The sequence below is a fragment of the Lonchura striata genome, chromosome 4 (assembly GCF_050655825.1).
Source record: "Lonchura striata isolate lonStrDom1 chromosome 4, ASM5065582v1, whole genome shotgun sequence".
Taxonomy (NCBI): domain Eukaryota; kingdom Metazoa; phylum Chordata; class Aves; order Passeriformes; family Estrildidae; genus Lonchura; species Lonchura striata.
The window spans coordinates 35,069,848-35,097,170 of NC_140706.1; the positions used below are offsets into that span (position 1 = coordinate 35,069,848).

The 27,323-nt window shown below is 34.9% G+C and overlaps 1 protein-coding gene and 1 long non-coding RNA gene across 8 annotated transcripts in view; one reads left to right on the forward strand and one right to left on the reverse strand.

The window, feature by feature from the left end:
- The window catches only part of VEGFC (vascular endothelial growth factor C), an 85,153-nt gene extending 75,197 nt beyond the window's left edge, over positions 1 to 9,956 (forward strand). For 5 of the 6 annotated variants that reach the window (XM_085578826.1, XM_021549410.4, XM_085578823.1 and 2 more), the window contains exons 5-7: positions 1,065 to 1,174; positions 1,408 to 1,738; positions 5,578 to 9,467. In XM_085578826.1, the coding sequence (XP_085434952.1) occupies positions 1,065 to 1,174; positions 1,408 to 1,738; positions 5,578 to 5,692 (556 nt within the window). In that variant the 3' untranslated portion in view covers positions 5,693 to 9,467. Of the gene's footprint in view, positions 1 to 1,064; positions 1,175 to 1,407; positions 1,739 to 5,577; positions 9,468 to 9,515 lie in introns of those variants that run through there. The other variant, XR_014955123.1, reaches the window with a different exon arrangement.
- The window catches only part of LOC146767583 (uncharacterized), a 70,342-nt gene extending 48,558 nt beyond the window's left edge, over positions 1 to 21,784 (reverse strand). The window contains exons 1-3 of one of the 2 annotated variants that reach the window (XR_014955125.1): positions 20,270 to 21,784; positions 12,195 to 13,062; positions 1 to 10,983 (exon numbers count right to left, since the gene is read on the reverse strand). The exon at positions 1 to 10,983 is cut by the window's left edge and continues 48,558 nt beyond it. This is a non-coding gene — a long non-coding RNA (uncharacterized LOC146767583). Of the gene's footprint in view, positions 10,984 to 12,194; positions 14,598 to 20,269 lie in introns of those variants that run through there. The other variant, XR_014955124.1, reaches the window with a different exon arrangement.
- Between the last annotated feature and the right edge of the window lie 5,539 nt (positions 21,785 to 27,323).

Here is a 27,323-nt window from a genome sequence, read left to right on the forward strand (position 1 = left end):
GGTGAAGCAGGGTGATGTTAACCACAGCAGTATTTATAAGTGGAGTGATTTAGTGTGTTGAAGGGGAGTGATCTTGAATGATCACAGAAGAATATCCCAGCACCTGCATTTTTGAATGTGTGAGTAATGATGCTCAGGGGAATGAAAAGTTCATCAAATGTGTAATATAGGTGTTGTCTTAAAAGATTATTAGGATTTTAGAAATACTACAGAAACAATGAATAAATTACACAACCCGGATACATGAAGACAGGCTTGACTTATTCAAAGATGTAATGTCAGCTGTGGTGATAAAGAAATTGCAAGCAAGAAAGATGAGATAATACACATAAATATTCTATCAGTGATTCACCAGACAGCTCAGTGCACTCATTCTCTAAAAAGGCAACAGCTGCTTTTGGATTTCTTGCTTTCTTTGTTACCACTACCTTGGCAGCAAACTGTAGCAGGGAAAGAGGACTAAAGTGTTAACTTGTTTATTGTCTTTAAAGTGAGGAGACATCACTGCTGAAAGTCCAGTTCTATAGGATCAAAAAGGCTGTCCAGAATGAGTGACTGATGAGAAAGTGTCAGCTAATGGCACATAGCTTTCACATAAAGTGGAACAGAATCTGATAAACTGATTTTATTTTTTAAAGTTTTGCCTACAGAATTTATTCCAAAATTATTATTGTTGCCTTTTTGACATCTTAAATTTGAATAAAAGCTATCTGGAAAATCTTGCCTGTTACCATGCAGTATTTGGCATGCAAAAGAATTGTTATACTTGTCTGTATGAGGCTTATGTTCTAAGGTTAGGTCTGTTTCAAAACAACATCAGCAAAATACAAATACCAGCTTCTAGAAGTTGGAGCTAAAACTTGAAATAAAGAAGGTTTCTTCAACAAATAGTTGAAAATCTCTCTAGTGGGGAGAACCTTTAGTAGCAGATTTGACAGGAATAAAAAATAAAATTATTAATGAGCTGACACTTTTAGAAAGATATTTGCAATCAACAGCTAAAGTAGTTTTTTTTTCTCCTTGCATTCTTATGGTAGTAAATAAGAGCATTTTTAATTTTGCAGGTGTCATGTGGCAAACAAGACCTGTCCAAAAAATCATATTTGGAATAATCAAATTTGCAGATGTTTGTCACAGCATGATTTTGGTTTCTCTTCTCACCTTGGAGATTCTGGTAAGCAGTTTCCCTTAAAGCATCAAATGTTGTTCTAAAGATAATAAGTTGTAGTAATTACTTGTATCTTTTTCTGTATGGGTGCTACTACTGGCTGTTGCCTGTCTTTTGACATTTGCTTGTTTTTGAAACACCATAAAATGTATGGATTTGCTAATTTCTTCACATAAAAATAGGTGAGAGAGTAGACACAAAATTCTGGTACTAGTGGGACTTCTCTGCTGCTTTTCCAGACACATCTGAAGGATTCCATATCTGTGGACCGAACAAGGAGCTGGATGAAGAAACCTGTCAGTGTGTCTGCAAAGGAGGCGTGCGGCCCTCGAGCTGTGGTCCTCACAAAGAATTAGACAGAACATCGTGTCAGTGCATGTGCAAAAACAAACTTATCCCTGCATCCTGTGGGCCCAACAAGGAATTTGATGAAGAAAAGTGCCAGTGTGTATGCAGAAAGACCTGTCCTAGACATCAGCCGCTAAACCCTGCAAAATGCGTCTGTGAATGTATAGAATCTCCCAATAAATGCTTCTTGAAAGGAAAAAGGTTCCATCACCAGACATGCAGGTATAACCACAGCTTTTATTTCTTTTATAGTGTTCAAGGCCTAAAATTTTGGGTTGTGGCATTAGCTGTCTTGTTGAATTGCTCTGTAGTCTTAAGTGAACAATAAGCCTGTTCAGTTCAGTTTTATCTTCTATGACTTCTATAATCTCTAAGAGGAAGCTACTAAGCATAATAAGTATTCTAAAGCATATTTAGTTTCTAGTGCTCTTAGACTGCTTTTGAAACTTTTCTTCCTTTTCCTTTTTTTTTTCCTGATGAAATGTAAGAAATGAAGGAATGTAATTTGTTGGAATAAATATATTGCTATATAGATACACATTTGTTCATCTTCATAAAAAAAAGATGTCAAATATAAGTAGTGACACTTTTGTTGAAGTCTCTAAAATGAGGAAAAATATTATTAACTGGCATTACTTTTTTACCACTAATTAGCCTTTTAAGTGACATAGAAGAGTTGTTAGAAACATCAGAAATTGTTTCGTCTCTATAATTCAATTTTATGTTTGCAGAGGAAAAGAAACCAGCCTGGTTACATAAGCTGTACACATTATAAAACCTTTGCACTATAGGTTTCACTTCCAGAAGTGCTGCAAATATTAACCACCTACATTTTAAAAGAACATTCACAATTGGAGAAGTCAGGCACTTAAGAAGCTAAGAAATACCATAATAAATATTTGTTTAAAGTAAATATTTGTTTAAAGTAAAAAATATTTGTTAAAGACTTGGTATTTGAGGGAAGAAATTAGGTTCAGCCTTTCTCTGTTGTGTTGTGGTTGAATGCAATAGAGTTTCAATCATTTTCTCACTTGCAAGGACAGTATGATATAGGATGCATTTTGCCTTTTTTCTAAGCTGTTTTTCTTTTGTCTTTGGGTACAGAGAGACAAGTTTATATATGTTGTTACTTTATACCTCTGGAACCAGTAGTCCTGTAGATGTTAGCACTGTTAGAGGAAACAATCTCCTTAAGAAAAGACTTAGCATAGGTTTTTCACATTTTGGCTCTGTCCAGCGCAAGCTGTCTCTAAAAGGAATAAAAATCCTGCAACATCTTTTTTATCTCTGAAAGATCCCTTGCTCATTTAAAACAGCATCAATTATACAATTTAATTTGTATAATAAAAATATAAAATATATGACTGATACAAGTTTAGTTAAAATAAATAGAAGTACCACTCTGTTTAACTTTGTGCTAGACCTGTGAGCCCTAGACATAAGCATAATCCTGTAGTCATGTCGTAGACAGCTCCCTGTCCTACAAGTAGTGCTTGTAGCTTCTGGTTTTGAATATTTTTATGCACTGAACTTAAAATGCCCCTGCATCTACTAGTTACACCCTGCTTCAGATGAAAGGAATACAAAATCAGCTACAAAGCACAGGATAGGAAGGGAAAAAAGACTCTCTAAAAAAAGCTTTTTAAGGTGATTGTGCTGTTTATCAGCCCAAGAAGTAGCATTTCCTCTTGTTTCATCTGTGGAGTTGTTAGACTGCCCACAGTGACAATCTGGGCATTCTGCACAGAAAAGATTCACAATAATTGACCATAAAGAGAAAGTTGCTGCCACTTTGCCCAGTACTATGAATAGTGACTAAACATCTATCTTAGCTCCAGCATGCTCAGATTGTCCTCATTGAACAGACCTCTGTCACATGGAACCACTCAGTAAACAGCATTCAGACCAAATCTCTTGAAAAACCTGGTCTATTGTTCAGCAGTTTCCTAAGGAAACCACATTTATGTAGTTACAATGACTCTGCTGCTATTCACCCTGTGCTACCACCTCTAAAATTTATTTTGGTCAGTTTTGGCTGGGCCAGATTAACGAGGAATTTCATCTGCTAAGCACTTTAGAGGAGAGGGCCTTTCTTGCTCTGTTGAAATATCCCAAATAAGAATAAGACTGAAGTAACCTGACCTTGACTGCTGCTAGACACAAACTCACATGGGAGAGGTGCTATATAGCACTCCCAGCTGCAAGCTGAATTTCACAAGGAGCCATGAATCCTAAACAAAGTGAACTCCTCATCCTTAATGCTTGCATGACTGTTTTTCATTGTGCACAGACATAGGTGTGTGGAAGAGTTTGGTTTTGCCTCTTTTTCTTCTTAGTTTATTTCATTTTACTATCATTCAGTACATGAAATGTTCTGAACTTTCACGGCAGAGACAGCAAAAAAGTGAGTGCAGTGTTTTACCCACTGCATCTCTGTGGAGTAGCTTTTTCCCAGAACAGACCTACTGTTGGTTTGCTTGTTCAGTTACAATATTAGATCCTTTCACAAACCTTTTTGTTGCCTTTTACCACTGCTTCCAAACCATTGGGGGAATAGATCAGTAAGGGTTTGAGAGATTCCCATGAGCTGCTACACTGATTTCAAATATCTATTAAGTGGCACAAAGTAATGTTACTCCCTTAATTATGGAGACCACAGTGGTGAACTAATCTATGATAAATGACAATGAAAACACTGGACATGATGTGACTAGTTAATAAGTGGCCCATTTGCAGTCTTCCTCATTCCTTATCGCTTTCCTCATAGCCAGATTCATCGGTTGAACTGGATGGTGTGAATTCATGTAACTGTAGTGCACAACTCATATCCTAAACAAATTATTGCAAAGTAGTAATTTAGTATCCAAAACAAGCACACAACATACTAACTTATTTGCAACTACAATAATAGTAGCCACAAGCCTGAAACAAGAATTATGTAGGGAAGAGGAGAGTGACAGTGCACAATTTAGCGTGCTGTATATATGCAAGTAAGAGTTATCATAATAGATCATAATATCAGTGTTTCACAAGCAGGCACACATTATTTTAGTACAAGTTTTAAGTATAACTGTGCTGAAATTTGAGACATATACTTTTGTCTTTTGACTCATTGCCAGTGACTGAAAAAATCACAGACTTGTACTTTGTCTCCATTATACACCAGAAAGTATTTAGCATTGTTATTGTAGGGTTATTTTGGGTCAAGTTCTTGTTTTAATAGAAAAATTAAATAGGAAAAGGAAGGGTTCAGGGACAACCAGAGATATTATCTTTGTATAAGTTCTATTTTTCAGTCAAGGAGTTGGTGAGGAAAACTACTGCTGCTGCACAGGGAGATGTGATTTGTTGTTCAATACTTTATTTCTGTTAAACTTATTTTAATTGCTTAGACGCTAATTCTGTTCTTTCTCCATTAAGATTTATCAGAAACATGACAAATAGGCTCTGGTTTTTCTTCAGAATGCACACAGATGCAATATGAATGCAATTATATTCCCACTACCTCAGAGACTGGCTGTGGGAATTTGAAACTTGAAAGGAAGTATGTTCTCATTTTCAAGATCAGAGCGTAACATATGTAGACAGACCCCTCTCAGGCTTATTGATGTAGTCAATAAGATGAGAAACAGTCCTGGGTAGGAGGGTGATAGATTTGGTTATCATCTAATTCTGGATTACCACCTCCAGTTTGCAGCATGCAGTAAATTATAACAAACCAGTCTGAGTACAGAAATACATCCTATTTTCAAACAAAAACTTTTAAAAATGTTACTCAAGATTAGAATGCAACAACAACCAGCAGTGATAAAAAAGATCCATATGTATCTGTTGCAATAGAATAATTTCTCTTCAGCATCATTCATTATTGTTTCATTGTCTTTTGTGAAGAGAAGTTCAACTAAAATTGTTGCAAGGACATAAGAAGTTAAAATATATATATTTGTAGGAATTAAATATTACATTGAGAAATGGCAATGTGAAGGCACACAGGTTTCTGCTCCAGTTAAATATAAATGATTATGTTATATTAATGCCCACTTTTTTTCCCCTTTCTTCAGTTGTTACAGACCTCCGTGTACAGTGCGGACGAAGCGCTGCGATGCTGGGTTTTACTTCAGTGAAGAAGTGTGCCGCTGTGTACCTACATATTGGAAAAGGCCACTTATGAATTAGCCAAGAGAGCACTACTTGCTACGTTGGTGCACATTTTTCCATTACAACAAAAGAGCAACAGAAACTTTGCTAATATTTGGAATTAAATGTTCACCAGAGACCCTGTGGGGCATTCAGAGACAGACCTATGCTTTTCTCAAGACGTGGAAAGCAAATGTAGAAAACAACTGGGGTTCATGTTTTGTAAAGAACTCAGTAAGGACTTATTTTCTGTCAATGACCAAACAGCCTAGGTTCTCCTTCTTGTGATTTTTTTTTTTAAGAGATAATGACTATATAATTTATTTCCACTAAAACCATCGTGCAGCATTTCTGTTTATAGCAGTAACAATTGTTAAAGCTCACTGTGATCAATATTTTTATATCATGCAAAGTATGTTTAAAATAAAATGGAAATCGTATTATATATAATGGTGAGAATGTTTAATCATCTGCCTAAAAAGGAACTCGGATTCAGCTCTATTTTCTGGATTCTTAACAGGGAAAGAAGCAGTAAGGAGAAAGCACTTTTAAGAAGGAAGGCTGCAGACATTTTCTGGTACCTGTTGTGTTTGCCATTTGCAATAGAGTTATACCGAGGCTTTTGTGAGCCAGCGGTATTTCTGTCTCTAGAATGAAAATAGCAAAGAAGTTACAATTAATAACAAGGAGGTATTGGAAATTCTGTTCATTGCCCAAGTAAAAAGACTATGTTCAAAGCACAGCAGCAACTATTCATATTCCAATATAGTAATATCCTATTTTATTTCTTGGTGTCATTCTCAAAGGAAAAGTATAAAATTATGTCTCTTCAAGGTTATTCGCATGAAAGCAAAAATACCAAGATTGTTTTTTTACTGTTACAGGCTACATTGTAAATTTTACAGCTAAATTTTTCAAAATGCTTTGATGAGCTCTATCCTTAAATAGTCAATCAGATCTCTTGATCAACATATACAGATGCAAATATATTTTGAAGGGCAAAAAATATATTCCAATGGGGACATGAAAGGATTTATACCAGTCTACTGTGGATTGACACAGTCTCTACATTAAAAAAGTCTCTTTCAGAAAATATTAAGTCAAACATCTACAATTTTAAAACAAGGTAAGATTTTTAACTTGCATGGGAAGGGCAATCTATTCAAAATTAAAATATATCAGAAGTTGGAAGGAAGTTTTTTACTTACGGAAACTTTGTTGGGTGCAGAGTGGAAAAAGCAAAGCTGCAAAGCAAGATTTTTGTGACAGGTGTGGTCAGATCTCTAAAAATAATTCTGCTGGGTCTAAGCAGTTGTTCTTAAAAGAGTTATTGATGAAATAGTATTGTAGTCTAGAATGTTGGCCAGGAGGGGTTGCTTTTCTAGATTCTTTTTATTTCATAGTTCTTAAAACTGAGTTTTAATTACTCAGTCCCCATTGTGGGTTGAGGCAGTGTAACAGGATGAGAGATACTTTGAGACTTCACACTTTCCACTGTCTGCTTGCTATGCCTAGTGTTCTAAGAGACCAGCTATTTATTATCCTAATAGGATAATAGGGTGAAGTTTAGGCATGCAAATACTGAACAAGGTCTTTATCACTATATTGCTTCAGCAATCAAATGCAGGTAGAAATGTGGTGATGATTTAACATTGATGTACAACTTCAGCTGTTATAACTCACACTTCCCATCAGTAGGATTAGTAGTTACACAAATCATCAGTGTCTAATTGGCAATGTCTACATAATAGCTAGAGATTAATGATCAAATTTAATTCAATATTCAAAAAATTCAGGCATCCACTTCTGTAAGTTACCTGCTTGAAGGAAGCCTAAAACACCTTAAGAAACAATTAAAAAACAGATTGGATCTCTGCAGTGACTTGTGTTGGTGAACCAAAACCACTACACTTTTATAAAGACATGGGGGGACGAAAACTTCACTGTAGGTGAAGATTTTAAATTTCTGTCCCAGCCCAATACAGAATAGAGGCAGTGAAGAAAAAGACAAACCAAATCTGGTACCAGGAACAGAGCCTAAGTAAGCAGATATCTAACTAACAGATCAAGGATGTACTTCTGGTTATAAAGCAGAAGGGCACAATTGTAGGCAGAACAAAGTAATTCCAACAAGTAATTCCACAGAGATTATAAAAAGTGCATGTTAAAACACTATACAAATAAAAAAAAAACAAACCCTACTAAACTTACCAATGATCAAATGTCTAATTTTTTTTTTAAATAAACCCATTGTGGCTAAGCAGGTACTTGTATTTCTACTGAGTGAGCATACCACTCTCAAAAATGGTAAAACCCATCTGAGTAGGGAAGTGAAGGCAGGAAGTTCAGAAATGAGACCAATGAACAAGAAGCTTCAACTTTATCACAAACACTAGCATTCAATAAGAATTACTTTCCTGAATGCACATTTTTTCTGGTTCTTAACTTTCCAAGTATTGAGGCTTTTGGGCATAAATTATGCCAATCTAAGTAAAATAAGATTTATAGATAGCAAATTCCTGACTTGTAAAAGTTACCACAAAATCAGGTTTGTGTTTGAGCAAAGTGAATAGCTGACCATTCACAAAATTATGTAGATGCATAGAATAATACATACAAGCAGTTGGTAATATTTTCTGATAATCAGAATCTCCAGTTCTACTTTCCATGAGCACAGTTTTGTGAAAATTATACATAACACAAACATCAGAATTCTCATTACTAATGGATAGACTCTCCAGATTCTATGTGATAAATGTGATTCCATTTCTCTCCATACTGTCATGAAATAATCTGTAAAGCAGGTCTTTTTTGTCTTTATTACATAAAGTAGCTTAGTAGGTCTACACCATTTTCAGTTTTGAAGTGATACTCAATTATGATCCCTTTAAAATTTTCATCTTCACTTCAGACCTTGATATTCTTAAAAATATATAAAAATACAGCTTAAAAGAAGATTTGAAAGATAGATGATAATTATATATGTAAGTTATTCTGCACTAACTCCAAATAAAAACTTTTATTGTTATTTGTCTAAAATCCCCGTACCTTGTACAAAAATTACAAGGTGGTTGGGAGAGGGAGAGTACATGTAACTGCAGTAAATCACATTTAATAGTAAACAGACTTATGCTTGCATTTCATCAGAAATTTACAGCAGTTTCTGTATTCTTTCAATATTGTACTCTAGGGAGACCATAAATTCTGCAGGGTAAACCCTCTTTACCTGCACGGCCAGAGGGACATGCTATTTACAGTGTGAGTGTTGTTAGTCAGCTGACATGTTTGTTTAATTCATGCTGAACAAGCTGATAGTAAATCAGGTCTCTCAGCTCTATTTGAAAGACCAGCATGAAATCTTGCATATGTACTGTATCATCTTGAAAGGCTTAGTGTTAGGATTTCTTTCAGTATTTTCATTTTCAGTCTTTAGATCTCAGTTACAACTCTGGCTGCCCTTGAATTTTAGCATATCTCCCATTTCTTTTAAGCATAACCACCTATAACATCTATGCCAAAAGACAGGAATGGAAAAATTTATGCAGTCAGTAAGCTCATCAAGAGCTGTGTTCTTTTAAATATTATTTATTTTAAATTTAATTTAAGGATATATTCTTAAAAGATTGTGATATAAATATATTTAATTCTGCATCATTTTGAGGTGCAAATGGTTGCTGTCAGATAGAAAAGTTTGAAAGTGGTAAATTCAGATTTTTCACAACTTTTTAATTTGCAAAATATGATATAGGATGAGTTCTTTCTATTACAGGGTTTTTGCTTCCTCAAAGAAAATAAAATAATAGTTGATAATATATTTAATAGCTTCTTTTTGTTCCCTTTCTCTTTTGTTTTTGCCTTGCAGATAAATCTACTGGAAAAGAACACAGGACAACCTTCTAATTGAGTGATGAAATAATAAGATCAAATGGACCAGGTATTTAAATTTTTAATTTAATTAATACTAATGGGTAATAAGAACTAATAAAATTAGGCAACTTAAATACAGGTTTAAGACTCCACAATACACTACAGGTCTCAAAAGCTCTGGAGAGATGAAAACCTTTTTATAGAATACGTCTGTACTCATTTTATACCTTCTTGTCCAAATGTTGTAATGGGATGTGGACAGTAGAAAGCATTAAGAGGTCACCAATTTTACAATTAAAAGTTAAAATATTTCAGTAATTTATCAGTTAAAAATTATAGTCTGGATCTGTGAATCAGAGGACCTTATTTCAGCTTGAAAATGTACTGAATTACAAGTCGCATATTCCAGTAAAAATAATAAAAATCTTAAAACACAGTGCTTTTCTCTTTTGTATAAGCATTTCTACTTCAGATGAACAATGACAAACTTTGAATAAGTGTATATTACCATTTTTTTTTCCTTTTCTTCTCATCAAAACCTTGTCATGCAAAATACATCTGGTTGATTCAGGTATCTTCCCTGATCCTGAGTGAGGATATATATCCTTTCATGACAGTCACTGACCATTCAACTGTATTTCAGCGAACTCTTTATCCATTTTCTACATTTATAATCAGCTGTATGTGGTCACTGAGCTCTTCCCCTTTGCTCTCTTTCTCAAATTACTTCTCAGATTTCTGGACCATATCTCAGTCTCTCCATAAGAACATCTGTATTTCACTGTCAGCCTTTTCCACATATCACTGGTACCTCTAACCCTTCTATTTCCCTTTTATATCCAATCTCTCACTAAAAATAGCATTACTTTCTCCTCTTTTATCATTAACACCACTTTCTTCTCGCTCTTAAATTATCATGCCAACATTGGGGTTAATCTTGTTTTAGATACATACAGTTATTCTTCACTACACATACATGAAAGTGTCAAAAAATAGTCTGAAACTTCACATTCCAAGTTTGCAAATCCAATCTGTCCGAGCAAATAATAATAATAAAAATAATTACAGTTGAGAACTCCCCAAAGCAAACTTGCAAAAAATGGTAACAGATACAATGATCACTCTTACAGATACCACTTGAAACAGAAAGGATAATTTACAAACAAAAAACCAATTTATAATATCATTCTCCCAGTAAAAAAAATCAAGCTATAATTCTGCTGGATTCTGTATTCTGCCCCCGCAGTCTAACACTGCACTCACCCAGTCCTCGATGTCCAGCGCAGCATTTGGAACTAAATTCAGCCTTGTTACTGAGTTTGTGTTCACATCTCATTCTTGCTGTGAGGGTGATAAAATCTTGGATTCAAGGGCAGGTAAGGAGACTTCTCATATACCCCACAAAAACCCCGAAGTCTGTGCTCCTCCTCAGGACAGATTTACCCATCACCTGCTTTACAGCACTGTGAAGATAGAAGAAATGGGGTTATGGAATCTTTCCTAGAAGTATTATTCCATATTTAAGGATAGATACTATTTGTAAACTCAAATCTTATGGATGTGCTTTTCACCAGCCTACGCCCTGTGCAGTAATTTGGATGCAGAAAACTTTTGGGTCAGTGTAGTCCATGGGTTACAATCAGAGTAGATACTATTGGTTTCAGCTTATCCAGTCAGTTTCTGTAAACTATTTAAGAGATACTTATTTTAAAGTGCATCAAAGAACCTCTAACTGAAGCACAAAAATACCTTGGACTTGTATTGCTTTCAGAAAGAAAGAAAAAAAAAAACACACAAAAAAGCCTAATCATATGAGCAAACACACTGCCTGGAGGCTTAGTTTGAAATAAACTCAAGCAAAATTCAGATAAGTGTTCAAAAAACAAACACTGAAATATATTTCTGATGTTAAATCAAATCAGTTACATCCACTAAAGGAAGAACTAGTACTAAGATCTAACTTCACTTCTAAACAATGAACAAAATACAAATATTTTTTTATGTAGAGAATAATCTTTTATCAAATGTAATTTCCAAAAATAAGTGACTGAGTTTTCAAATACATATTGGTGTTAACCGTCAGGAAATTAGAAGGCTGTGTGACAGCACACTTGTGTATTTATTTGAAAGAACAGGCTGTGCAGCAATGAGATGTCTTGATATCGCTGCAAGTATTATATATAAAAGATCAGTATTCTTTTGAAAGATTAATAATAGTAGCTTACAATTTAGTGAATCCAAGAGGTAGAAGTTTATCTATTCATTCAGTACATTACTCCTATAAGTTTAAAAACATTTCAGCTTTCATAATCATAGGTCTTTATGTTTCTAAGATCTACAAGTTAACATTTCCTTTTATGTCATTGTTCTTTGAAACATGTAAGAAGTATATCTTATATTCTTTAACTGTAAATTAATTTGAAAAACAGTCTTAAAATAACTATTTTTACTTTAGTAAATCTAACAATGATAAACAACCAGTGGGTGAATAAAACTCCACCTTTCCTAGCCTACAGTCTCAGTTCAGTTATTCAGTCTATCTCCAGCCAGAGTCCTGCAGAACTGTGCACACAGATTCCCAAACCAGCATCCTCTCTCTGAGTGGTTTGTTTCCAATTGGGAATGCAGCTGCAGCCATCAGTGCCGACAGATTCTGGCTTCTTCTGTGACTTACCCATCAGGCAGCTTCTAGTGCCAGCTTGGAATGAAGAACAGCTGTATTAGGGGCTTCCTCAAGTTCCCAGGAAGAAAAATTTATTCTCAAATAAACGAAAAATAAATTAATTACTAAATAAATAATAATATTGGCCATAGAAGAATATCAAGAAGAGGTTAACTAAAGGCAAGTCAATACCATACATCTGCAGGAAGAGGCTTGTTGCTGACATCACTGATTCTTTCTTCTGATTTGAATGGTATTACTCATTTCAGTGGCATCATTGTAAGACTGTGATCAGTCTTCAGAGTAGCAAGGCCTGGTAAATGTCATCAAGCACTCTTGCTCTTTACAGGTTGTTCTAACATCATTGATTACTGAAGAAGGAAAGAGCTACATTTACTCAGGAGTATTTTACCTGAAAACTCCAGGTTTCACAGATTGGTAACTATAGTTGTTACAACTCCCTAGTTTGAGAAGACATAATCCATAAGTTTTGTTCCTTTTCCATGCAAAATGAAGCAGCAGATACCTACTGGGATTTCTTGTTAGCTCTCCCAGAGAGAGCCAGAAACACTCTGTACCTCAAAGCATGCCTCATGGAAAAAGGACTGAAAAAATAAGACAGAGAAAAATAAAAAATCTCATCATTTATGAAGTGTTCATTAAGATTAGGAGCATTTGAAACAACTTCAACTGACAGCGAAACCATTCATATGAGGTTTGGGAAGTTGTGAAACAGACAGCTTAAACCAAATTGTGGTATCTCCACTGTTTTGTCCCTGCCACGAGAGTTTGCAACAAAGTGAAATGCCACACCAAAACATAGCTAAACCTTAAATATACTCACCAGTCAGTGCTGAAAATCTATTTCTCACTGAAGAATCTGTAAAGAGAAAGATGAAAGGATACATAAAGGAAAAATACACAATTAATCAGATTCACAACTGATTATATAATCACTGTGTGTGATACCTAAATCCTAAACTCAGACTGAAAATATTCCTTTGTAATTTGTTCCAAATTCATCCAAGACAGAAGATCTTTCTTCACATAACTTCTGTAAGGATTTAGGGATGCTCATGCAAACCAATAATATATTTTAGTGTAGTGCTTGGTATGAAAGAATGAAATGCACTTGTGTATTCAGAGTGCTTAGCAGCAATACCAAGTCATTGATCCATGACATTCTGGTAGGATGATTTCAGGTGATGAATGTTTAACTTGTTTTACAGATGTGAGAAAAAAGGTGGGAAATCCATCTTTTTACTTCCCATCAAACACTTTGAATACTAAAGAAAATACAAAACTCTAAGGAAAGGACTGGATTCACAAATCTAGCAATTCTCATAGTGAGCTTCAAGACTACTTAATCTGAATATATGTGAGACAGAGATCTGAGATCTACACATTGATGATGAAACTGTTATGTCTTATTTGCATTATTTCTGATGAAGCTGTCTACTAAATGAGAAAACTTTTAATTTGACATTTTCTTGCAGTACAAAATTGTGATTGAAGCAATTAGATAATGTTCTGCTTGCCTGTCTTCAAGACCCAAATGTGTAAATTGATACTTAACACTCACATGTCCAAATTTATCTTGGCAGAAATGAAAAAACAAAAGTAATTGGCTTTCAAAGACAAAAACAACATTCAGGAATTCATGAAAGCTGATCTGTTCTACCTCCAAAGCATTGCAAGTTTGTTTTTCCTGTTTGATAATGTTCATTTATCCTTATTATTTGCATTGCCTACATTTTCTTTTGTCTTTACTCCCAAATAAAACAATCATTAACCTAAACTGTAATCTCCTGAGTACAAAACTATAGGCAGAAGAGGTTGCTCAGCTGGATCATTCCATCTGCTAAGACACACTGTGTATGAGAAAAGCATCAAATATGTCCTTAACACACTGAAAAATAAGTTTACAAAAGCTCATTTCTTTCTTTAGTTAGAATTCTGATACATTCTGTTTTACTTCCAGATTACACCAAACAATATGAATTTGTAACACCTAATCTCCCTCTCATGCCAAAATACAGAAAAAAAAAAAAAAAGTTAAACATACTCTCTAGAGATACTTAACTACAAATAAGACAGAGAGCACTGCAGGATTTTTATATAACTCCATAAAAACATAATTTCAGTACTATTCATCTGTGTTGTACACTTTAAACTGATGAAAAAATGTATTTAACTGAAAAATAAACACAACAGAAATAGTTTTCTCTTGCATAAGCCATTTCAGACCAGAATTAGGATGTTTTCTAAACAGTCCATAAACAGTAGACTAATTCCCATGACAAAATGCAGACAAGACATATCCTCTATTTCACTACACACTTTGATGAGAATTAAAAATGCTCCAAATTCTGCGCAACAATGTTCTAAAATCTGGTATCCAGCACTAGTGAGACAGGCTGTCTCACTATATTATATCTAATTCATATATTATATGCAGTTTATATACAGCCTGATTCCCTATAATGTTTACAATACAGCCACTGACCAACTTTTCTGATGCATTTCTATCCTTTTCCTGCAGCTACTGTTTCTGTGAGAAACACCAGTATCTTCACAAGAGCAGAACTACAATCTCCCTTCTGGCTCAGCTGGCTTCATGCATCCTTCTGTATGGAATCTAATAATCCCACATCTATACACATCTAAAGAATTAAAAAAAAAAAAAAATCTAAGAAATATAAAAAAAAAAACTGTATTGTGGTCCAGAAAAGGAGAGTTGTTGCCTTTGAAAGACAGGACAAGAGACAGTGAGGAAAAATAATGCATAACAGTCCTGGATCTGTAGTAAAACCATCTGTTCCCATTCCCCTAAGGGTGCCAGAATTGTAGCTCAGTAAGGCTATTTCTTTCCTTCCCATTGCTTTGTATTTAAATTATTTATTTTGGTCAATTTTTAAGGAAAAATAGATCTTGAATTCTAACATGCTTTAATTGGGAAGTGCTTCCCAGGCAGAATTTAAATACTCACATGCAAGTTAAGCAAAAAGATACTTAAACTATAGCATAGTTCTTGGTGGCCTCTCACAATTATGTCCTTTTTTCAACGACTGATCAAGAGAGTAGCTACATTCTTATTTTTTGTTAAAAAAAAAGAAATTGAATATTCATATAAAAGTATAGAATATAGATGTTTTTTCTAAATATTAACAACAGTTGCTAAATTCCTACAGATATATTTCAATTACTGATAAAACTTATATATCTCCATATAAATAAATAGATAAATAAATAAATATGAAGTATATATACCATTAACTAGAGTAAAAAAAAAAATCAAGTTTTGAAGGGAAGTCTGGGGTAAAACTGTTGTTTTGAATGCCTTCCTATTTTGCTAGATAAAATACTATTACAGATATATACAAAAATAAAATTGCAAGGAATAAAAAAATCTCTTTCCAAGTACCATAATGTCCTTACAAGTAATAATGAGAATTTTAACTTAAGAAATGATCCCTCTGCTAGGTCTTAGAGCAGACAATCTCAGATACTGCAGCAGTTTGCAAACCTTTTCAAGTGTGTGCCATGATACATGAACTCCTCAGTACATATTATGAATGATTTACAGAAAATGGGGTTTTCCCCTGTTATTATATAATGGGTAAGAGAACATATATTTAGCTTTTTGTAAGAAATTCTATTTTAAGTAGTATTATCTGAAATGAATTTTATGCAAAATGGTGCATCAAGTCTCTCTGAGTTCCTGTCACCTTTTTGCTTCACTTAATTTCTCATGCAGTCACTCTACAGGGATTTCTCTCCCAGCATTGTTTCTGTGGTTGTTTGTTGATTCCCTATTCATCTCCCCACTTCCAAAACAGAGACCAGCTGCTGTTTGCCCCTGCTGCTGTATCACAGCCAGTGCTGGAGCATCCAGCTCTTGGATATTTTCTCTGCCTACAATGATAGCAGGCTGTCATAAGAAAGGCCTGAATGTGGCATCACATGGTTTCTCTCCTAATGAAGCAGCTCAGACTCAAAATTGACTACACTGATTTTAAACTTCAGATATTTATATTGCAGGACATTTAGCATCTCCTCTAATGAGACTTACCTTCTCTTTGATAAAATGTGGTAATGAAAATATCAGTATTCCCACTATTCTGCATACAGCTTTACCCACTTTGAATTAGTTCTTGAGCAGTGGAGATGAAATTCTTAATTCTGGTCTCCGTAGCAAATTTATAAAATTTGTGCAGGCGGATAAGAAAAACTACTCTGCTGAATGAAGTTTTGCCTTTCCAATTTCATTTTATGTGTTAGCTGCACACCAGTTACAACTGAAGATTGAAAGTTATGCCACTGGGCATAAAATTTTGATTACAATTGCATGATTCTCATGATTATATGGGACATAGATACACTGACAAATAGTAAGTAGTTTTGGTTTTGTTAAGCAAATGTACAAATATTTCTGAGCTCATTTATTTCTCGCGTACAAGCATGTATAGTAGTTGCTTACACTGGGTATGTAATTCCAGCTGCTTTTCCACACAGCATGGTGAAACTGTACAACTTGTGGATGAAAACAGGAAACATGATTACTTTGGATCAAAGCCCTCCACGTTTTTTTCTGTGGTAGGAACATAGAAAAATTATGTGATGTTATACTCCATTCATTAGTATCACGTTGCTCAGTAGTCAAGTAACCACTTGTTCCTAAGTGGATGACTGTGCCAGCAGCATTTTCTGGACATAAATTAAATGCATATTTGACACTTAGTTCTGCATCACTTAGAATGCTTTCCAGAAATATTTTAAATAGTAAGTCTAGGAATGCTAATTTGCATCATTCAGCACTACAAAACATATTTTTCAGCAATTACTGTCTTTAAATATTTAATCCAGCTTTTCCCAATATTTGGAATAGGAAATAACTGAACAATCTCATTTTCAGCTTTGAAGTATTGGCAAAAATAAATTTCAATAAAAAGCTGGCTTTAAGATCTTACAGGCAATAGCAGTCTAACCCAGATATGTGCCCAGTTGGCTCCAGAGAAACCTAATTGGTTAAAGCACTTCAAAAGTCAATAGGAAATCCAAATCAGACATCCAAAAACTCATAAAAGATGATGGGATCAATAGCCTGACTGAAGTACATCAGCAATGCATGCCACATGGATAACTACTAAGAGGAGTTGGAAGTGATTGTGCATCTGTTGCCATCACAGAAACAGATCTGGGCTTCTCAGTGCAAGTGAAACATTGAGGGGCTGGAGCAAGTCCAGAGAAGGGCAACAAAGCTGGTGAAGGGCCTAGAGAACAAGTTTTATGCTGAAAGAGCTGGGGATGTTTAACTGGAGAAAAGGAGTCTCAAAGGAGCTCTCTAGAAGGGGGTTTTAGTGAGATGGGAATAGAGCTCTCAAGTAACAAGCAATAGGCTGAGAGGAAATGACCTCAAATGGCACCAGAGGAGGTTTCAATTGGATATTATGAAAAAATTATTCACCAAAAGGGTTTTCAAGCATTGGAACAGGCTGACACAGGGAAGTGGTTAAGTCATATTTGCTGGAGATATTTAAAAGGCATGTGGCACTTGAGGACATAGTTTAGTGATGAACTTTGCAGTGCTAGCTTTAGTTTGGACTTGATTTTAGAGGTTTTTTCCCAACCTAAGTGGTTCTATGATTCCTTGGATACAGATATCCTCCCAGTCATTTCCCACAGAAGAGTTTGGCACAGAAGAGGAATTACACCCATCTATGGCCAAAAGTGTTTAAGAAAAAAGAGTGGAATTAAATCTCAGATGTTATCTGGATGTTGAACTATCCAGAAGTGATCTTACTCCTGCTGTTTCATTAACTACTGACCAGAATACACTAATACTGTTGGATAGTTAGTAGAATACTAAAAGGTGATCTCTGAGACTAAACATAGCAAGAGTCTTGTTTCAGACACCAAGCATATCTGACGCTTCAAGACTGTCAGGTATAAATGCAAGGCCTAGAGACGATCAGGATTCTCTTGGATATTCAAGATGCCACTGGACATCTCTCACTAAGCATTTAGAGTGAACATTGATCTTTTACTTTTTCAGTTAATTCTTTTTATTACATTAATTTATTTTATTGTTTCTGATATACTTAATTATTCAATTTTATTACTTAACTAATTTAGATATCATTAAAATTTTACTACATTCTTATCCTATGTGGATTCAGTAGTTTTAATATTGTTTCATCTCCACAGTACTTGAAAAACTTCCCAAATGCCAAGTAGTCTATTTAACCATGTCAGTATTTTTATGCATATTCAAAGAGACCCCTTGTGAGAAATGTTTCATACAACTTTCATATTAACAACCTTCTCTGCTACTGACTCTAATCCCACTAATAACAGTTTGAATAGATTCCATCATTGTCTGTATCTCTTGTTACACCTGAGAAGGCATTTGATCTCATACAATATGTAGCACTTGCTTTTGTTCTAAAAATTGCCTCTATTGGCTTTTCTGTGTGAACAGTTTCTGAAAATTATGACAGTCGAATTTGTGGTCAAGTCAGTCATTCTGAGAAAGCTCATAAAATCCCGAGAGACTTGCAAAGAACAATCAATCCCTATATCAGGAAGCAAAAAGGAAGTGCCAACCCAGTGGAAATTTATTTATGACATGTTTGAAGTCTGTTGAAATAACAAAATGCTGGACCTAACCATCAAACAGGGCATGTACAAAAGCGATGAAATTGTCTTATTTTCAACAAGGGAATGGTATTCAAGTAATTATTTAAAAATTCTTTTTTTTTAAAAGTCACTCTTGAAAAAGTTAAAACAAAAAGGTAAATGTGATCATATATGTTACATTAGGCATCAGTGAGAAACTTTCCTTGAACTATATCCTTGCAGGAAATTGGCTAAATGTAGCCCCTTGGCGCCAAGGAGGTCATGAGCTCTGCGTCAGTGCTAATTCATTTTTCTGACTGCATTGTGTTGGGAAATCCTGATTCCCAGTGATGAAGTGTAAAACAAGACTTTGAACTCTATGGGTTTATACATATAATATGCCAAACATTAATGAAATTTTATTTCCTTAAATATGCAAGAAGTGTATTTACACTGAAAATATTCTGCATATCAGTAATTATTTCTTTTGCAAAAGTTTCAGACAGTTTTCTCTTCTGAAATGCAAATTGTATTTGGAATTAAAATACTTAATACAATGCAATTTTTTTTTTTTTTTTTTTTGTCTCTGGAAACATAACCCAAATTACCCAAATTAAAACATTCTTAAAGCAAAAATAGCCTGTAACCACCTTTCAAGAATATGTCAATGGCAAACAGATATTCACCAAAAAAAAAACCCCAAAACCCTAATTCTGATTTACAAGAAGACCACAAAAATAATTAATCCAAGTGTGAAAACAGTAGAAACCAAAACCACCACACCAACAGGCTTTGCCCCCAAGTCAAGCTTGCATTTAAGCCCTAGCTTCTGCTAAATAGAAGACAGTCTGGAATGCAAGCTCTCAGAAGCTGAAAAATGTCAACATACCACAGCAATTAAACACCACAGTTAGAAACCTGCAAACTGTATTATCCAGATAAATCAGTAGATGAATAAAAGTGACAAAGACTAAGGTAAAATATTCTCAAAGGTAAAAGTTCATCATGTTTACAAGCATACATCCCTCAACAGACCACCTGCAGCACTCTACTAGTGCTGGCTCCAAGTATGTCAAGATTTAGGTTATATAGTGAATGTTGTGGCTGTGTTTTATAAAATTTGGGATAATTATGGAATCTTTTACTTTGGAGAGGAAATATTTTCACCCATTATGCAACTACTGTGGGTGTGTAGAAAATTGCTAGAATTCAGGACACTGTAAACCTGCTTTACAAATTTTCAAATCTTTGTTAGACCCTCTTGAAGACTTGCAACAGCTCTTGTGCTGCTTTACCTGCTGCATACATTAGTGTTCATTGTTTGTCTAGACAGAGCTGTGCTGAACTACTTCTAATCTATGCTCAGGTTCCTCTATAAAAGGGAATAGGAAGGACATGCCATGTACTAAATAAGACATGAGAGTAATTTTTTCTCTGCACTACAGGTAGTGAGCTTTGGACAGTCATACCTGCAGTGGCATACCAGGCACACTCCTGCATCCTCTGCCACCCACGAAGCAGCCTTCTGAAATGGCTCATGCAGAATCTGGGAAAAAAGGGATGTCTTAAGCAACAGAGCACAGAGATTTAGATAAGGCAGAATATCTTTTCCTAGTGCTAGAATGCTGTGGCATGGTGTACAGTAGGACACATAGGAGTTCTAAGGGTTAGGGCATATATCAATCAACAGCAAGGAGGAGGGTCAATCCCACCAAAACATGTATTAACTGTAAAGTTATTCTAGGAGGATGAAGCCTATTTCTCCACTGTAGCAAGAATTATGAATTTAGGTGATGTTAGGGAACAAGTTGGCTGCTAATCACATACAGGAGGTGATCTCTTTCCCTCTCTTGTGTGGCACTTCCATGCTGACAGGCAGATAATAGTGGTCAAAAATAAAATAAGCAAAAATTTGCAGGCACCCCAGCCCTCAATGGAAATGTGATGAAAGCTTTTGTTATTGAGTTGTTTATCCTCTCTATTCTCTGAATACAGTGGCTAATACCTCTTGGAAAAAAATTCTAATAAAATTTGTCTCCAGTTGCTTGTGAAAAGGCAATAGCAGTTCAGAGCTGTTGGCTCTTTTCCACAATTTCTTAAATTCTGCCTTTGGAAAGCAGATTTTCTCCAAGCTCTTTGGAGAGCAATACTTTCTCACTAAAGTCAGTGTTGTAACTGTATTAATAACCAGTGAATATAATGTGTTCATAACACAGCCTTTAAATTCCTCCCAGGCATCATTGTTTAGTTCTTGCAAGCAAGAAGCCATTTATTCTTATTTTGTATCCATGAGTTGTCCAAGAAGTTGGGCCACAGTAGAAAAGGCAAAGCTAGCTGTTTATATATTTGCACATAGAATTATTTAGCCTGGAACACACTTCTGAGATCATCCAGTCCAACCATTAACGCAGCACTGCCATACCCACTACTAAATCACATCCCCAGCACCAAGTGCACAGGTTTGTGAACACTTCCAAGGACAGGGATTCTCCCACTTCCCTGAGCATCCTATTCCAATGTTTGACCACCTTTTCAGTAAAGCAATTTCTCCTAATATCCAATACCTAAACCTCCCTTGGCACAATATGAGGCCATTTCCTCTTGTCCTATTGCTTGTTACCTGGGACAAAAGATGCACCCCCAGACCTTGAACATACAAAGAACATGTTTTTTGGTCAGAGGAAAATAGAGGAGTTTATGTAGCACTCTATAAAAGCATCAGATTTCATTCCCAGAATCAAACTGATCCAGCAAAAAGAAGTTTGTGGATCCATGGAACAAAAGTTTTAACTCTCTCAGCCCAAAACAAGCCATAAAATACTCTACTGCTCCACAGCATATTTAGAGTGTTTAATACAAAACACAAAGCACAATGTCCATGGCTGACACAGAAGGCATATGCCTTATGTTTGGAGTTAGGGATGTTATAAAAATAACTTTTATTTCTGGTAATGTGATCAGGTATCTTATCTAAGCTTATATTACATAAGCTTAGATAAAATACATAATTGAAAAAGAAGATACATAATTGAAAACCAAAAAGTATATAAATAAAGAAGATACATAATTGAAAAACACAAATTATACTTCAGTCTACTTTTTTTTCCCCTTTACTTCTCATCCCATTTTCCTAAATAGCTGCTATCAGATTGAAATGGCAAAACTCTTGAGAGCATGTAGCTAATTCCCACCTATGATCCATTTAGTATATGTTACCTTTTGAGCTTATTGTACCATCATTAGGGAGATTTCCATTGCCATATGTCCATAATCATTAGCTGTCTGGCTTGTGAAGATTCTTAGCACCATTATTTAAAAGTGATTCGAAATACTACTCTTATGGGGCCAATACAGGTTACCTCATGCAAACAGATCTTGTTCTCTTCTTTATCTAAAGAATCTTTTTGTTTATTTGTTTTAATTTCCTTGCAAGGGTCGCTTCAGCTTGACTTCTGGCAGTTCTAACCTCTTCCTACTTTTTCTGACCTACAAGATAAAGCTCTCTTTCATGCTGTCTTTAGGGCAGGAGTGAAGAGTTTCTTTCTTAGGTCAGGATTCATCCAGATAAGACTGGAAAACTTTCTTTGAAGGGTGATGGGGTTTGTGGTGTTTTACATTTTGACTTGCAGTCCTTTTCTGCTTTCGAGTCTTTGACTTGTTTAGTTCAAGGTAATTAAATCAGTATAGCAGAAACAAATTTCTCTTAAAACAGCATTTTGCTTTGTTCATACTTATATTTTCTACTGATATTTTTGTCTGTTTTAGCATCTGAAAATATTTTTTAGAAACACATACTTAGTAATTCATATATTTTCACACTATGCATTAAATAGATAAGTTTGAACATCTAAGCCAAATAAATATTTTATAAAGATGAGCATTATTAGACATATCCACATCCAAACACTGAAGAAATAACACATGTATACACATGTTAAAAGGGGCGTTTAAGCACACATCAGTATAGCAATGCAACTCTCCACAAATTCAGGGTTTGTTTTGGTCCCCCACACTTACAATATAATGTTTATTCTCCTTTAAGTAGTATATACAATTTGAGACCTAAGCATAATGTCCCTCTTCAAGTTAATGACTATGCACAAGGGCTGTCACTCACACATCTTGTAGGTCAGACAAAACGCACATTAGGTGTTGTCCCACATCCCGAGGATGTTATTTGATGTGTCAACATTACAGTTTTTCTTTTTATTAGTCCCAGGAGTTGCACTAATTTTGACAGCTGCTAAACTCGTTTGCCTGCATTTTAAATTTTCTATGACAATCATCGTAAAGGGACAAATCCTGCTTGGCTTTGCAAAGGAGAAAGGCTTTGCACAAGCCTTTTAAAATGTGATGAAAGCAAAATGATTGTTAAGATTTTATGGTTTGTTTGGGTTTTTCTTTCCATTCAAAGCAAGGCAAAGTACCCAAGCAGTGATCTTTGCTCCTCTTTATCCCTCTTCTCCACAATATTAAGAAGGAAATTACCTAAGCCCTGACCTTTAAAAGTACATATTCTGACAGTTCCTAAAACAAGGATAAGCATTTGTTTAATTAAACAGCTTCTGAAGACAATTACAGAATGAAATCACTAATGTAGGTATTTAAGCAAATCTCTTTTCAGGAAATCTCTTACCCTTAAAATTTAATTTATAACTAAAGTGAATATAAATATATTTTTAATAGAAATGGAGCCATGTTTTACGCTGCTTCTTCTCCAGAATTTGTGTTGTCTTAGCTTTTTCATATATCTCATACATAATATATGAGAGATATTGGAAAAGCCCCCAAAAGAACATAAAAAAACACAGTAGTAGACCTTTTGGTTTGAAAGTAAATAAAAAGGGAAGAACAGGAAGAATTATCTCAAAGGATGCTGCCACCACAAGAAAAGGAGCAGTACATTTAGCCAAGGAGATTTATGATATGCATTTCCAAGGAAGAACTGAAGATGTTCATCCTTCCAGAGGATCCACCATCCTTTCAGATAAAGCAGCAAATAGAGAATGTTGTTTAAAATGTGGCTAAGGAAATTAAACATCCAAGCTACTATCATAAGCTAAGCTCTACACTGAATTAATTTCTTGCAGGTAAAGGATTCTTTTCCATGATTTTCCAAAATCAAGTGAGTTTTAAAGACCATAATCTAAAGACATTGCATATGCTGTCAGAGATCTTATTTCCCCTTTCATTTTGACTCCATGGGGCTATTCAAAATCATGATATTCACATATGAACCCAACCAATAGGCTGGCTTCTCAGAAATTTATAATCCTACTTATGACCAGTCCTACATGTTTTATTTCTCATTATCCTATGTTGATTTGATTGATAAAAAATTCAATTAATTTCCCCAAGCCAAGTCTGTTTTGCTTATGAGGGTACCTGCTGAATGATCTCTGCCTGCCCTTGTCTCAACCCACAAGCTTTTTATTATATTTTCCCTCTTCTGTCCAGTTGAAAAAGGGAGTGATAAGGTGGCTTTGGTGGGCATCTGGCATCCAGCCAGGGTCAACCAACCACACATATTTATTTGTAGTATGTGAAACTTCATACGCTTTCTAAACTCTAAGGAATACATCGAATTTCATTCTTTGGCTTGTAGCAATCTGTTCTTTCAGAAGCAAAGAAATACTCAAAAATCTACTCAAAGGGGAGGAATTAAATATAATAAATCTCCCAAATCTTTGCTTGTACATATTCTACTGAGTAAAGACAGTAAGTGCAATTATCATTTCAAGCTTCCCAGTAGGGAGGAGGAAGGAGTTACAAAAATTGTGGTCAAACAGTTAAAGGTGACAATACTGATTGCACACAGTCTGATGAGAAATGCTGTTGAGTTCTGATAAAAGCTGATGGCTTTTTTTAAATTTAATTGAAGATACTTTTCAAAAATTTATATCAAATGCCATTATGCCTGCCTATTTATTGGCCTATGTTTTTGGTTACATACTGATACATTATGGTGACATTAAGATAGTGTCACTAGGCAGTATGCAGAAGTTATCTGCAGGTGACACAGACTCATGCCAACAGCTGTATGGGGCTAACAGGAGTAGATGCCTACTACACAGGTTGCTCTGTCTAGGTAAATTTCTTACCCCATAGCTGACTTCCTTTGAAACCAAGTCTCAAGGCAAATGTTTGATTTTATTTCACCTACTGGTACCCATAGAAAAATGGGCTAGAATTTCCCTCTTCATTTCTATGACTTCATGAAGAAATAGTTCATGCTCCTTTGCAATCTCAAGTTTCACCATAGCCATATTCGACATCCACACACAAAGTTCCTCAACACCACCATTACAGTTGTGTCCTGAGATACTTATGGCAGAACTGAAGGCAGAGTCAAAAAAGACTTATGGGCTATTTTAAAAAGCTTTTCTTTAACAGTTCCCTTGAAGGCATTTCCTTCCATTGTCTTTTGAAAGCTATGTCAACTGTCCATTGTTCTTCATGGACTGGGCTGACAGCATTTTTATGTGTGCCTAAATTTCAGGGTTATTTTCCATTTTCAATGACATTTAACTTCCAAACTATCCAAATACATAACTTTCAGGACTAGGACTTTAACACTTGTATGACTTTGAAACTGGTTTAATGGAGTGCTACATGGATACAAATCATAGGCCAGTGCTAAAGAGCACCTGTTGTTCCAGGGCCAGCAACCTAGTGCAGCATTTTAGTGAATTCAGATAATTTTTCCCAGCTTCATGCACATGTATTTTTCACAACAAATACTTCATCTCTTCAATATTTGTATTGAGCTAGACTAGTATCTGTGCAAATTTGGATTATTTTGCCATAGTTTCTAATTAAGTAAATGTATTTCAGCTTCAACGTTTCTACAAACCTTTTCCTTCTATTACACATTTCTAAAATATTTTCAGGTGTTCTTAGAAAACAACATAATCTCTCACCCACTATGCTTTATGACTTCATTCTAGGTCATTGTTGTCTGAAAATATCCTACATATTCTTTTTATTCTGTTATTCAAGACATTAATTAATATCAAGTAGTACTATTTTTAAGTTAGATGATTGAGGAATACTATTCAATAAATCAACATTGAAGCAGTAATCTATTTCATCTCATAATGATGGGAAATACAAATGTTGATTTTATTATTAACCTTTTTTTGCCCTCCCCAACGCATATTTTTGACATGATACTCATGCTTCCAAGTGATAAATCTGAGACAATCTATTGTGATTTTGGAAACAAATTGTGTATGTCTACCATTATTAATTTTTTTCCTTCTTTATATTTTAAGATTTAATTTTCTATTCTGTATCCTGTAAGAAGAGACCATGGAAATTTGAAGAATCATCACAGGTACACAACCTGAAAAAGCAAACACACTGAAAGATTGACTATGATCCTTATGGGTCATTTTTAACCCTAGACATTCCATGATAATTATATTGTATTTTATAAAAGTAATTTGCCTTCATTGGTCATATCCAAGGTATAAGGATAATAAAGACCAAAAATTTTAAATGAGATTATGCATTTATCACATTTTTTCAAACAGTTAAATGTACCTCAAAATAGCTATCCAAGAATAGGCATGCTCCAAATCTCTTTACACATTCAGAAATTTTAAAATTTTAGTTCAGAACACTAAAGTACTGGAATAATCTAAATTACTTTTCTCACAACATATAAAATTACCTACCTTTATTTTACAGATCTGACTTAATATGACAGCTAGATCCATTTAAATAAGATTCCTATGGCTTCCAGCCTGTCTTCTCCACCTCAAAGAACCTGGTTTCCTCAGTGGATTCCATCAGAGATGGAATGACAAACAAGTAATGCATGTGTACTTCAATTTTCACTTTATCATTTCCTTAATTAATATAAAGGCTAATTTTCAGTTCTGTGAAACCAAGGAAGAAATTTCCAATTATTGAGGATATAATTAAAGTTAGGGATTTCCTACAATGCAATGCAGTCACAGAACAGATTTGTTTACAAAAGGAGGTTTTTTCCCTCACAATCCAAGCCCTTTCTACTTGATTCTGCAGGAGAAGGTACAAACTTTTTTTTAATGGCCAAATCTGTGAATGGAGAGAACTGTTCTATCCTAAATTTACCATTGGGGGAGACATTTTGGCTGCAGGAATGTATGAGATGACATATCAGGAGAAGTCAGCTCTGGTACCATGCCACAGAGTTGTGAACTGATGAATAAACTTAAGAGGAAAAAAAACACAGTCAAGGGAAGAACTATTTTTAAGGAGTAAAATTATCATTAGATGTGTAAGATTACAATTCAGAACAATTCAAGAAAAAGACAAACTCTTACAATTGATTCTTATGGATTGTGGGGTGAAAGTGGTCAATAAATGTGTGCAGCTGTCACCTTTTTGTTTACTGAGGACCAAGGACCTTCTAAAAATACTAGAGCCCACTAAATGCAAGTAGTAAAATATAATAAGTAAATCTGGAACAGCTCCATTCAGGTCATCTTTGGGATCCAAAATTGAGGTAGGTGACAACAAATCTAAAGGCTTCAG